This window comes from Geosmithia morbida (genome assembly GCF_012550715.1).
Source record: "Geosmithia morbida isolate 1262 chromosome Unknown scaffold_5, whole genome shotgun sequence".
Taxonomy (NCBI): Eukaryota; Fungi; Ascomycota; class Sordariomycetes; order Hypocreales; family Bionectriaceae; genus Geosmithia; species Geosmithia morbida.
This window is the reverse complement of record NW_023336192.1, coordinates 1,057,289-1,070,166: the sequence shown is the minus strand read 5'-3', so window position 1 is coordinate 1,070,166 and position 12,878 is coordinate 1,057,289. Positions and strand designations below refer to the sequence as shown.

The 12,878-nt window shown below is 54.7% G+C and overlaps 4 protein-coding genes across 4 annotated transcripts; 1 reads left to right on the top strand and 3 right to left on the bottom strand.

Moving 5' to 3' along the window:
* Positions 1-2,308: 2,308 nt before the first annotated feature.
* On the bottom strand, positions 2,309-2,764 carry GMORB2_6324 (uncharacterized protein; the record flags this gene model as incomplete). Its single annotated transcript, XM_035468294.1, has 2 exons — positions 2,309-2,347; positions 2,579-2,764. The coding sequence occupies 2 exons, from the start codon at positions 2,762-2,764 to the stop codon at positions 2,309-2,311; spliced, it is 225 nt and encodes a 74-aa protein (XP_035322275.1).
* Positions 2,765-3,151: 387 nt separating this feature from the next.
* On the bottom strand, positions 3,152-4,927 carry GMORB2_6323 (small subunit ribosomal protein S5; the record flags this gene model as incomplete). Its single annotated transcript, XM_035468293.1, has 2 exons — positions 3,152-3,321; positions 3,640-4,927. 2 exons carry the CDS (start codon positions 4,925-4,927, stop codon positions 3,152-3,154), a joined length of 1,458 nt encoding a protein of 485 aa, XP_035322274.1.
* Positions 4,928-5,769: 842 nt separating this feature from the next.
* Positions 5,770-5,991, top strand: GMORB2_6322 (uncharacterized protein; the record flags this gene model as incomplete). The annotated part of the gene is made up of 1 exon (XM_035468292.1): positions 5,770-5,991. The coding sequence occupies one exon, from the start codon at positions 5,770-5,772 to the stop codon at positions 5,989-5,991; it is 222 nt and encodes a 73-aa protein (XP_035322273.1).
* Positions 5,992-8,404: 2,413 nt separating this feature from the next.
* GMORB2_6321 (RasGEF) lies at positions 8,405-11,879 on the bottom strand (the record flags this gene model as incomplete). Its single annotated transcript, XM_035468291.1, has 6 exons — positions 8,405-8,497; positions 8,587-10,073; positions 10,108-10,317; positions 10,371-10,580; positions 10,729-11,062; positions 11,436-11,879. 6 exons carry the CDS (start codon positions 11,877-11,879, stop codon positions 8,405-8,407), a joined length of 2,778 nt encoding a protein of 925 aa, XP_035322272.1.
* Positions 11,880-12,878: the final 999 nt, after the last annotated feature.

Sequence of the window (12,878 nt, the reverse complement as noted above, 5' to 3'; positions counted from 1 at the left end):
TAGCTGCTAGTAGTTTTTCTTTATGATGCGTATACCCGTTTCTCACTATCTGTCCTTTATCGTAGATGTGATGGTGAAGTTGTGTGTGTGTGTGTGTCTGTTCGTCTGTGTGACTCTTGATGGATTTGTTCATCTGTTCACACGAGTACCAGGTTCCCTAAAGGGCGCTAGTACAAATGTAGTGATCTGGCCTGTCAAGGTGTGACGGTCGTTGGAAGGACAGTGGAAGCCCGAGGGTCTGCATTTGTAAAGGTGAAGGTAAGTGACGGTACTGACGGAAGATCACGAATAGTACGTCCAAGTCCGGTCCGCCCCAAAGCAAACCAGCTCGCTCCCTTACCCCCCTATATGCATTATTCCAACTAATGGCACAATGATCCTCGCTTACTACATCTTCAGCCACTATCGCGTCTGCAAGCTTCGTTCTAGGGGGCTATAGCTGCGCGCCTCCGTGCAGCATAATCTGATGTTGTTGTGCGGTCATCCTCGTATCATGCTGGGCAACCACCAGATATGTATCTGGCCATTACTATCAACTCATACGGCATGTGCTTCATCACGGTCAACACTAGAAGTTGGCTAATTGTCCTATGAGATTGCGCGTACATCAAGCCTCGCAGAACACGTGCCCGTGTACGAAACATGGACAGAGAAAAAAAATGATCGGCCATTTAATATCGCTTGTTGGATTGCTGAAGAAGGACCGTCTGCATGTGTTATGTGTTGTTGATGAGGGCAGAAGGGGGTACGGGATCGTCTCTCGCCGCCAAGGATCATTCGCGTCCTCTCAAGATGGCGTCGGCACAGAATTCATATGAGAGGGACGCCCATGTGATATCAGATGCCAAAGTCTCTGAATACAGCTCTACTCGCCCTCGAAGAGTCTAAACATAACGCAGCCACTCGCACCACCTCCTTCAACTGGCCACGAGACTTCAAGCCTTTACCTTTCACACCCCGATCAAACATGAAAAGGCTCCTCCCCCGGCTCTTTGCTGCCACATCAGCAACTCTATCAATCACCATGGCTGCCTGCCCAGAGTCACTCCGGGGCATGGACGACGAGGCTGTTCTTGCGTACAGTCCACCCGAGCTGCCCGGAACCCGCCACATACGGATGTACATGGGCGACGACCAGGCAAGTAAGTCGACTCGGCTTACCCTACACCACACATCTCAACATTGTGCCATTTTCACCTGTCAACTGTCATGTCTGAAGCCTCATGAGAGGTCGTCTGAACAATCCTGTTTGGTTGCTTTTATGTTTTTGGCCTCACAGATTGGCTACGAAAAGGCCATCGTATTGGATATGAAGAGGGGTCGAGAGACCACAGATAGATTGAATCGAACGAGCAAGTTGAGACCCATCTTCAAGCCCCTCCTCACCTTCTTCAATGGATTATGAGACCAAGACTCTACCCTGAGTAACACTGCTGGATGCCGCGAGTTCGGACCTCACTTTCATCGTGGTGGGATGGATCAGCCACGACCCCAACAGGCCTTTGAATATGGCGTACAAAAGCCTCTGAGATGCAATGCCTAGGAGCCTCTTGTGTACATGCGCAACTACGGTCAATATGGCTTGAGGGGGAGTGTTGAAAGGCAACCCATATGACCAGAATTAAAAAGCACCACCTGTGTGGGGGGGTACCTCTCTGCTCTTTGGGTGTTTCTATAAGAGTTGCCGCGGCCTTACGTTTATCCGGCCGGAGTATCGAGTCGGCGGTCGGTGTTGTGTGCTCCGTATAGGGGGGCCTAGAAGCAAAGGACCGTTTTGTTATTAATACTGGCGCGCTGAGGGACCTTGGAGGTGGCCGTCTCTAGCGCGTCTTGTGGAAACCTAATGACGTCGAAGCCGAGGCTCGTGGCTGCTTGCCACGCATGAAGGGCCATGTAGCGTATCGCATCCATCGATGCGGCAACTACCTTATAATTGGTGGGCTGGAGATGCAACACTCGGGAGGTCTAGCGCGAGAACGGATGTTGACATGTTCAGACATGTTCAGACCTGAAAGAATATTTGGAGGATGGAAGTTGCGATACATCCGTTTACTGCAAAGGTGGTGGATCACGACCTAGTCTGGCGCACGTGACCGAAATTTGAAGGCAGTAGGCGTCAGAAAGCTGCGCCCGTGGTAGCGTCACACACATTCCAACCATCGTCATGTTTTAAAAGCCAAGCCTGAACCTGAACCGTACATACCGCCTTCTCGGCAACGGGGAGTTGCCCATTTCTAGCACGAGCACGGACAGACCGATAGATAGACGGACGCACGCAACCCGGACAGATACGATGGAGCAGACACCGTCACGCGGCGGCCTCATCTCGGCTCCAGAGCTGACACCGCTAGAGCAAGAGGTGGTGGAAGAATATGAGCGTCTGGCAGATAATATGAGAAAGGTATCTTTTTTTCCCCCTCCCCCCCCCCATCTCTCCTCTCTCCTCTCTCTTTTCTTCTTCTTCTTCTTTTTTTCTTTCGGATTTTCTTTTTGCATCCCCTAACAGAGAGGGAGAGAGAGAGAAGCATGTGTAAGTGACAAGAGATTGTATCGACAGCTGGCAACGACACTGGATTACCTGGCATCCAAACCGAGCGCCGACATTCTCGACGGACTGCGCGACCTCGAACGCAAGACCAGCCTGGCATTTACGCTCCTCAAGGCCAGCGTCTACAGCATCGTCCTCCAGCAGGAGATTGACTGGGGGAGCGGAGGGGGACGGGCCGGTGACGATACGGCGATGACTCCGAGGGATGATGGTCATGATGTTATACATGATTCGGAATGATGCTCACTGCAAAGGAGATGAAACAACGCAAAAAAAAAGTCAAGAAAAAGTCATGTGTACAGGGGAATATAAGCTGTGTATACCTTTTTTTTAAATTTTAACCATTGAGATTAAGAAAGAAGTGAAAAGAATGAAAGGAGCAACAATAATAATAACAATGACAACAACAAAATCTATATATTTACACAAGTCGTAATGATACACTCTTCCTTGTCTTTTTTTCTTTTCAAAATAGGCAAGATACATGTACAATAGCATTAAAAAAAGACCTGCTACAACAACAACAACAACACATGCCCTCTTTCTTTTGTAACGTACATGTCATACTTGGTAGACATATGAGAAACCCCTTGTCCGGATTGATCACAGAGAAGCTCCACCGTAGTAGACCTTTCTGGCGTCGACGAGCTTCTTGCCACGACCGATGGCGATCTGATCGGGATCAGGCTGGTTGCTCAGGGCCTTGAAGGTGGCCTTGACGGTGTTCATGGGGTTCTTCGATCGGGGGAACTTGATAGCGAGGTCGTAGATGCCTACGGCGCGGCACATTTCAAAGACGCGAGAGGGGACTCGGAGACCAAAACCTGTGTTTTCTTTTTGTTAGTTTTTCTCTCTCCGTCTTTTGTTTCGTTCTTTCTCTTCCCCGTTTCTTCTTCTCCTCCTCTTTCTCCTTTTTCTCTCTCTTCTTCTGCCCTCTTCTTTCCTTCTTTCATCTACACAAAAGGAAAGAGAGTGGGGGAGCATAGAGTGGGGGAGCATAGAGTGAGGAAGCATAGAGAAGGAGGAAAGCTTACCAGGAGGACGAGATTGAACCTCGGCGACGGTACCGCTAACCTTGGCAGTGACGTTACCAAAGATGGTGCGGTTCTCGTAGCGCCTGACTGGCTTCATGGTGCGGATGGCGAGGCCGGTGGCGGTGGCGGTGGCTGTGGCCATGTCGGTCGACTTTGCCTGGCCGATACCGAGCCGTCCGTTTCCGTTGCCGGCCATGGCCATGACGGAGAAGCTGCGGACCTTTCCGAGACGGGTCTGGTTGCTGACGAAGCGGACGACGAGGGTCTTGCAGAGCAGGCTCCGGATCTCCTTGACGGACAGGCCGGTGACGCGCTTCATCTCGGAGAAGTTTCCCTCCGGGTCCTCGGCGTCGTCCTCGGCGTTGGACTTGTACAGGCCCTCTACGCCCGGGATCTTGCCCAGGTCGGGCTGCACGGCCGAGTGGGCGCTGATGACGCCGTCGGGGCTGTCCTGGACGACCTCGACGTGCGGCGGCTTCAGGTAGGTGTAGTTGTCGCCGGCGACGATGGCGTCGATCTCCTTCTTCCACATGGCCTGGACGGCGTCGTCAATCTCCAGGGCGCGCGCGCGCGTCATGAACAGCTCCGGGTGCGTCTTGGGGCTGACGGCCTCGCCGTCACTGCCGGCGCCGCCGCCGGCCGGGGAGCTCGAGTCGGCGTCCTCAGGTAGGATGTACTTCTTGAGCAGTTCCGGGTCGCGCTCCATGCGCTCCAGCTCGCCAAACGTCAGGTCGATCGAGTCCTCGCCTTTGCTCTCCTTGACGGCTCGGAGGGCGCGCAGCATGGCCCTCGACAGCTGGTCCGACGACGTCTTGCTCGCCAGCCTCGTCATCTTCTCGTAGTACTCGTCGATGAACTGCTCCTGCGACGGGAAGTCCGTCTCCTCGGCCGCCACGGCCCGGTCGTGGTCCGGCTTCAGGTCGTACCGCGGGTCCAGCTTGGCGTAGTCGTCCACATACCCGGGCCGGAACATGTCGTCCCTCAGCCTGCCCTGCCAGATCATGTCCCTGGGGTCCACCGCCCTCTCGCCCGCCTCGAGAGCCGCCAGCTGCTCGGGAGTGTACTTGGCCTTCCACTGCTCCCTCTGCTCCGGCGTGAGCTCGGGGAACTTGTCGGCCTGGTACCGCGCCATCTCCTCCGGCTTGGTCAGCCCCAGTTCCGACGCCTTGACGTTGCGGAACTGGGACCGCCGCCTGGCTTGCGAAGGTGTTGAGCTGTGAAATTGCTGCTGCTGCTGCTGCTGCTGCTGCTGGAGGCATCGTCCCATGGCCCGTCGCGAAGTCGAAGCCGAAGTCGAGGTCATGCACCTGCCCACCAGGCTGCGTGCCGGTTGCGACACGCTCATCATGGCGGGTTGTTTGCTTTTCGAGTTGAAGGGGGACTCCGATTCGTTCGTCGCCCCTATTCGAATTGAGAGGATTCCCGCCGGGCGTTGGTCTTGGACGGTTGGGATGAGGAAGGGAGCTCTCGTGGTCCGGTTGGCAACCTTGGCGGAGATTTTTCCCGAGGGCTGACAATTGTGTGAGAGAGAGAGAGAGAGAGAGAGACGCGCTTATTGGTTGGATGTGATTAGTCACCTACTGACGGGGCTTGCGTACCGTAGACCCCTGATCTTGTTCGATTCCCCCCAACTTCAACTCCAGCTGCTCTCGTAACTTGGCAATATCATCGTAAACACGGGCAATGGCGGTACATTAGAAAATGCCCATTCTACTTTTAGCCATTACTCGTACAGATAGTCATTTATTCATAATAAGTCTTGGCAGGAGAGAGAGAGTGAGGAATTGAACCCATGATTTTTGCAACCAATAAAAGCTGTTACTCCCAGCGTCACATTGCACCCAATTATCTCCTACCGCCGCGCACCCTCACCGTGTCCGCCGCAGACATGAAACGTCAGGCGCTTCACCTCGTATGATGGATATATATTGGGCCTTTTCCCACGCTCCGTAGCTACTATATGATTCCTACTGCCTTCTCCTTCTTTCCAACTCCTCCCTCTTCCACTAAAAAACATACAAAAATACACTTTTTATATATATATAATACACCTCAGCTCTTCTCGATCAAGATCCTCTCTGTGCGATCCAGACCAGAACCAACCTTGTCTCGCGACAGACCTCTCAACACGACATTGCTTATCCGCAACACACACACACACACACACACACAAGACAAGACACCAGAATGGGCCAATTCGACTTCTTCAGCAAGATCGGTGCCACCGACAAGGCCGTCGCCGTCCTCAACGACCAGCCCGAGCTCTTCACCACCCTCCTCCTCGTCCTGATCGGGCTCGCCGCCGAGGGCGGCATCATTGCCGCCATCCACTACTGCACCCTCAAGCCTGAGCAGAAGAAGAAGAAGACTAAGGGGGGTGATGACAAGAAGGGAGGCGGTAGGAAGTAAGGGAATACCGACATGGATGCTGATCGAGGGATGATGAGGACTGCTGGACAGGAACTCGTCACGTAATATTTTTTTCATTCTTTCTGTTTCTGGCTCTAGCCTGACTTCCTCCCCTTTCTTCTTCTTTTTTCTCTCTCAAAGACCCCAGCGAATGCATATGATAGAGACTCTTATAACACCGTGGAAATGCCGACATGCTTCTCCTTGATCTTGAAGATTCCTTACTCTTCTCAACGATTGGAAGGCCTACTAATATGGCCCTGACTCCAGAGGATCGTCGCAGAGGACAAGTGGTTGAGACGACTGGTATATCTCCAACGGTTGGGACGGTAGATGAGCTGACGTCATCAATGACGAGTGATACGGAAATGGAGTATCTCTCTGATAGTGGGAGGGTGATGGTGAAGGAGAGTTGTCCCAAATCTCCAACGTCTTGGAACCATGCCTGTGCAGGGCTGGTGGTGTATCCGCGGTGACGAGAGATTCTTGTCGACGCATAGCCTGCGTATCCTCTATGACGAGGATATCTCGCTGCATAGACGATGACGGTCCATCCCCAACGACAAGAGTAGGATCAGTCCTCCGCCTCTGCTTCCTTCTCGCAGACGGTGGCGCCCCGGTATGCCGTAGCAGCACACCCCAAAGACCCAGCTCAACCCCACGGACGGCATCCCCATCTGCCGTCGCCAGGGCTGCGGTCTTCCTCCTCAGACTGGGCAGCTCAGCTCTCGTCATGCGTGCTAGTGAAGTCGACATGTTGGATAGGAGATTTGTGCGGAGGTATATCTCCTAGGGGGTTAGATCAGTCAGCTCGGTCTCTACCAGCTAGCTTTCTTTTCCACTCACTTTCCTTCTAGAAGGGCAGGCAGAAAAGGCAGATATGTAAAGGGAGGGCAGAGAGGGAAGAGAGAGAGGAGTAAATAAATACCCTTAAATGAGCAAAAGAAAACACACCCGGCGCCAACTCCACAAGACCCGGCACCCTCTCCCTCGTCGTGACCTTGAACCCCCCATACCGCCCGGCACACCCCTCGAGCAACACGCCCACGGCAGCCCCAACAATATCTTTACAACAGTGTACATCCCTCAGTCGCAGCCGTTCCGTCGCCTTCCTCGTCCTCTTAGTTCTCTTTGTTGTTCCCTCGTCCAGAACGGCCATGAAGTCATCGATGGCAGCGCGGTCATCGGGATCCAACAGACTCTGGTATGCGTACATGTATTCCTCACCTGTCCTTCTTCTTTTGCTGTTCTCTTGGGTGGCATTGTCGACCCCCTCCTGGAGGATGCACACATCCATGGAGCAGGAGACCTCCCTCATCCCTACAACGTCCGCACCGTCGGGAGCAACCATCCCGGACGATAGGTCGGGGTGCTGCACCGAGAACGATAGGCCGTCACCTACATGCACCAGGCTGACTCCGAGTCTATGCAAGGACTGCTGGAATACATTAGTGTAACACCTTCCACTTGCTGCTCTGCCAGGACAGACGGACCTCGTGATTTCCGATCCAGGAAGCAACAGTCGCACAGAGCGGTACCTTCTCCCCCATGCTCCCCAGCGATACGACAAGTCGTGTACTGCCCTCCCTCTGTATCCACAGATGCTCTTCTCTTGCCCTGACAAGGTCGTCTATATTCTGTACGTGACCCTCCATATGGGATGGCAGGTCGATTGTGATAGTCGACTGCACAGTCATCTCCAGGTAGGTGCTAGGGCTTATACTCTGACGTCTTGTTCTTGTATGCCTCGTCGTCGCTATATGCACTTTCGGCAGGTTGAATGTTCTGGAGATCATTGTGTGGAGGACTTTGTAATTTTCCAACCTTGGAGACGGATGAGACGGATGTATGTTCATTAGACAATGGACTGTGCCGACAAAGAAGAAGAAGAAGAAATCCTGAAAGAGGAGGAAGAAGAAAAGGAAGAAGAAAAAAAAAGGTAAGGCCATGGGATGTAGCATCGCACCTTCCATATCGCACGTACACCAGGGTCACCACCATATTCACTGCTGTCATTCTGTTAGCAACTAACTCTAAGTACTACTAAGTGAGTATCTACCAACTACAACTACACTACAGTTTTCAATCACCCCAAGGCATGTGTTCATCCTACTGCACCATCCATCCATCTCTCTCTCTCTGTCTTTCTTCTCTCCAAGGGGRGGGGGGGGGGGGGAAATACCCCGTTTCATTCGTCAGTTTTCTAAATATGTGTATCCATTCATCCATGCCCCATGTTTGAAGCTCTAAAAAAAAGAAGAAACCAAAAAGAAGTTTCAAATGAAGAGAAAAAAAGGGGAAAAAAACATCGACTCGCTTGGATCATATCTGCATGGCACTCCCCCTTACCTTCACCTCCTCACTTGGCAAAAAGCAACATCGGCTTCTTATCGCCACTTCTCCCTACTACCCCCTACTTGGCAAACCACGGAAAGGCCTTCTTCCTACTAGGCTCCGTCGAACCTCCACTTCCACTTTCTACCTGTACGCTTCGTTGGTAGATTTCCTGGAGAATACGTTAGCATGACGTTTACATGAAACATGCGAGAGGAGAGAATCGAGCAAGAGGAGAAGGGAGAGACCAGGAGAGCATACCTCGTCATCAGTCGGCATTCGGCAACCCAGAATAATCCCTCGAACAGTATCATGCTTGCCCAGGTTCGGATACGGCGTACCCTGGCTCCTCATTACGGGCAGGAGCACCTCGCCCAGCACCTCAAATTTCTTCCAATTGATGCGGTCCCCCTTGGGCCCGACAAAAGTCTTGCTGCCTTCCTCGGCCGACACGAGATCTCGCCTGTGTAGCGGGATGAACGGGATCCGGGGCAGTGGGGAGTTCTCCCACGCCAGTCGGTAGGCAAAATGGCTCTTCTGCGTGCCCATCAGGATGACGAGCCGGGCAAAGCGCTTCTGCACCTCGGCGGGGACCAGGTTGCGCGTCTGGGCCAGGCGGTGGATGGCTGTGCCGTTGATGCCCGCCAGGATGGCCGCGAGACCGTTGTAGTTGTTGAGCTGGCGGAGCTTGAGAGCAATGTTCATAAACTTCTCCAGAATCTGAGCGCGGTGCTTGGCCTTGTCGCGCAGCAGTATCATGTTGGCCACCCACTGCGCCGTGTGGTTGAAGTGGTTGATCATGCGGTTCACGTTGCGCAGGCCCTTGCACTTCTCCTTCTCCGCCGGCGACAGGCTGACGTGCCGCACAAAGTCGCGGATCCGGATCGACGAGAACAGAACCCATTCGATGCGTGTCAGCTCGTCGGCCACGTCGTCGACGGGTATCTCCATGAAGCTGTGGTAGCGTGTCTTGTCCATCGGCAGGTGCTCCGTCGGCTCCATCAGCGCCGCTTCCTTCTCGTACAGGTCGTACTGGTGATACTGCGACTGGCCCGACATGCTCAGGTCCCTGTCGACGTCGGAGCATTCCGACAGCCTACCGTCGTCTTCGAGGCTGAGGCCGCCGACGCCCGCTGCGGCGTCGTTCGCGTCAGAGAGGGGATCCGCGGTCCCGTCCGTGTTGGCCCAACCTGTGTCGTCGTCCTCGGTTACGCTGCGGTGCAGGGTCTGCCGCATGTGCTGCGCCGAGATGGAGAAGATGGGCTCCGTCGCCAGGTGCCTGATGAGCTCCTCCAGAGCCCGTCTGGTGCCCGCACGCGCAAAGTCACCAGGGTATAGCGACACCCATCTGGCCACCACCTCGATGATTCTCAGCTGCGTCGCCGTCTTGGTGAGGTAATGCGACGTCTTGTCGTCCCTAACACGGTCCAGCCGCGCCAAGATAGCCGAGAACAGCTCTCCCGGCGCAGCAAATTTACGGTACAGGCACAGGAAGATGTCGGAGAAGTTGGCGTCGGCCTTGGACAGCCGGGGGGCGAGGAGTCGGTCTACGAGTTCGTCAAACGTCACGCCTGCTGCCTTGGAGTTCTTGTCGGTTCCGCGATCATCATTGCGCTGCAGTATAGGGGTCTCATCTGAGTACTGGTCGGATTCTTCCATATCGGGGAACGTATCGCCAGGTCTATCAAGACGCATGCCTATGATAGAGCCAGTCAGCATACCGTCTCGTACGTCTGGTTGTCCAGAATCTCTGGGCAAAACCCTCCGGGTTCTGCTACTGACCTGGTCGAGGACTCTTGGAGGCCTGGTGTCGGCCATTGTCTGGGTTGGGGGTGCTGAACCCCTTGAGTAAGGAGAAGTCGGAGCTTGCCCGACTGTGCTTGCTCTGCTGGCTGATGGGTCGAGTGACACCGGCATCGGGCGCTTCGAGGTTCGACTGGGCCCTTCTTCGTGAGAAGACTTCGCCATTCTCCTCTGCAATAGGCTTAACAACTGAGGGTCATAGAGAGAGGGGAGGGGGGTTGGTAGAAAGGAGGAAGACATACGCCTTCGGTAGCCTACGGCAGCTCGAAGAATAGCTTGAAGGCAGGCACGGCCAATCTCCGGGTTATCGGCCGAGACCTTGTATGCACCTATGCAGGCCTGGAAGTGCTTGTGCCCGGCGATACTGTCGGGGTCAACCTCCCAGTCGTCTACGGCGTTTTCGCACTTCGTGGCCACGAGCATGGCGGGGAGTCCGGAGTTCGTCAAGGCAGCTGCTTTTGTTTTTTGGTTTGCGGGGAAGTGGTCAGTCAAGGGCTGTCCGTATTGTCTGAGTGGCATCGGAGGTCTAAAAGGTAGGGGAAGGATAGAAAAGGGGGGTAGGGGTAAGGTGGTTGAGGGTTTGTGGCCAACGTAACCTACCCAGCGTCTGGGGAAGATCATGAACCGTGTCCTCGTCCATGACATCGTAGAGTATGAGGGCGGCATCAACTCGGGGCACAATGTGGCCGTTTATCTGCTTCGGCCATTGGATCGGTTGCGAGGGGGCGCTGAGTTCAAAGTGTTCAAGGTCGAGCTCGACGAGGGTGATCATGTGGGTTGTAGTGTCGACAACCATGCGTACGCTCGACGAGTTGGTGATGGGCCGGCGCGGTAGACCGAGGACGTTCTGGATAAAGGTCGACTTGCCGACGCCTGTCGAGCCGATGACGGCCACGTTGAACGACTCCATGTTTGGAGGAGCCGAGTATTGAAACTGTAGAGAATCACACGATGACGGCCAAGGAGGTCATCGTCGGTCGATCGGTCAGCAAAAGAGGTCCAGCCAGCAGATACGGGCACGCGCATTGATGAAACGCCCCCTGTGAAACGCCCCCCTATCCGATTCGGGGGTTAGAGCGGTGGAGCCACCGTCTTCGGACATTGTGGGAGGGGAGCTTAAAAAAAGGATTTATGGCCCTTCGTTGGGTGGCATCTCTTATGCCGACAACAGACAACAAATAATGACGACAATAGCAACTGCACTGCTATAACCAAAAAAAGGGGGGGAGGGGGGGTGGGGGAGAAGAGAGAAGACGAGAAAAAAAAGAGAAGGACAGGGAAATAACGAGCTGGCGGCATTGACATACCCAGAGCTGTGATCTAGGTTTTAATGACTCCTGACGCGGAGGAGGCCAAGCTCGAGCTGGCCGCTTCTCATGGCCCTCGTTGGCAGGGCGTGCGGGGCAGCCGTCTTGGAGCCAAGGCTGGTCGTAGTCGTCGCGTGCCTCTGCGATGACGTTGTAGGCCTTGAGGAGGGGGTCGTCTAGGATGGAGTAGAAGGAGTCTCGGTTGGCCTTCAAGAGGGCGGCGGATCGATTGGTGGCGGAGACGCGGTTGGCGGAGCCTTGGACGGCGTGCAAGGCGCGGCTGGCGGTAGACGAGGTATTGAAGCCGAAGTTTGACAGTCGGCGGCGGGTGGTAAGTGTCGGTGACCGGGTCGGGGTGGATGTCTGGCTGCGATTGGAGGCGTGCGACGGCGCGGAGGGAGAGCTGGCAGGGGAGGTGTGAGTATGCAGAGTGTCGCGAGGCATTGTGCCGGTAAATTAGTCGTCATGCGACTGGAGAAGACGGCGATGCGTGCGTGCGTATGTGTAGGGCAGGTGCAAGGTTGATGGGAGGGGCCAAGGTGTCGTCGCCGTCGCCGTCGTGACCAAGATGTGTTTACAGGTCTGGCCGTAGACGACGGGAGGAGGAGCCATGCACAGATGCGTAGACTACTGTCCGAGTATCTGACCGTATGGGAGAAGCAGTATGCGGCATGTATGTATGTTTATACGTGTAGCGACAGCGGTAATTTCTGGAACCAAGGCGGAGTACGAGAGAGGGTTCAGGGTTTGTGACATGGTGGTATCGGGACCATAGCCCAGGCTCGGCGAGGGAAGACGGACGATGAGGGGAGAGGGCAGTAGGAGGGGGGGGGAGACGGACAATGGCTCTGCGCTTGCGCCCAAGATACAGGCAAACGTGTGGGGGGTGGGGGGACATCAAGACGACGGCATGGCAAGGAACCTGTCAAAAAAAAAAAGCGTACCTGTTGATGATGTATCACGAGATGGACGAGGCTCAGGCTCGACGATATGCAGAGCGGCATGTGTTGAGGCGGCGGGCTGGATGGGTGCGTAGTGGGCGATGGCCAGGTCGGTGAGGGTTTGCGGGACCCAGCTGGCGGAGACGAGCTGCTTGCTAGAACTGGGGTATTGCGCCTGCCGAATGCCTGTGAATGGGTCCCAGCGACGTAATATTTGGATATCTGCAGGTGAGGAAGTGGATTGAGCTGGGTTCGGTCGGGGGTCGCTGTGGCTATCAAAAAGGGCGAGCTGAATCGCAACGGCAGATGGAGGAGAGATGTCTCTCTGGAGCCCCCCTGGACTGAAACCCCCTCGTCTGCGTCGTTTACGACAGTAATCTGTAGCAGTGGCAGTATTACTGCTCAGTGCTCGCAGTGGTAGTACCTGGTAATAATACTCCGTCGACTATTACTCCGCCGGTCGTAGCTAGACAGAGTCGGAACTTGTGTGGTGACACTGGCG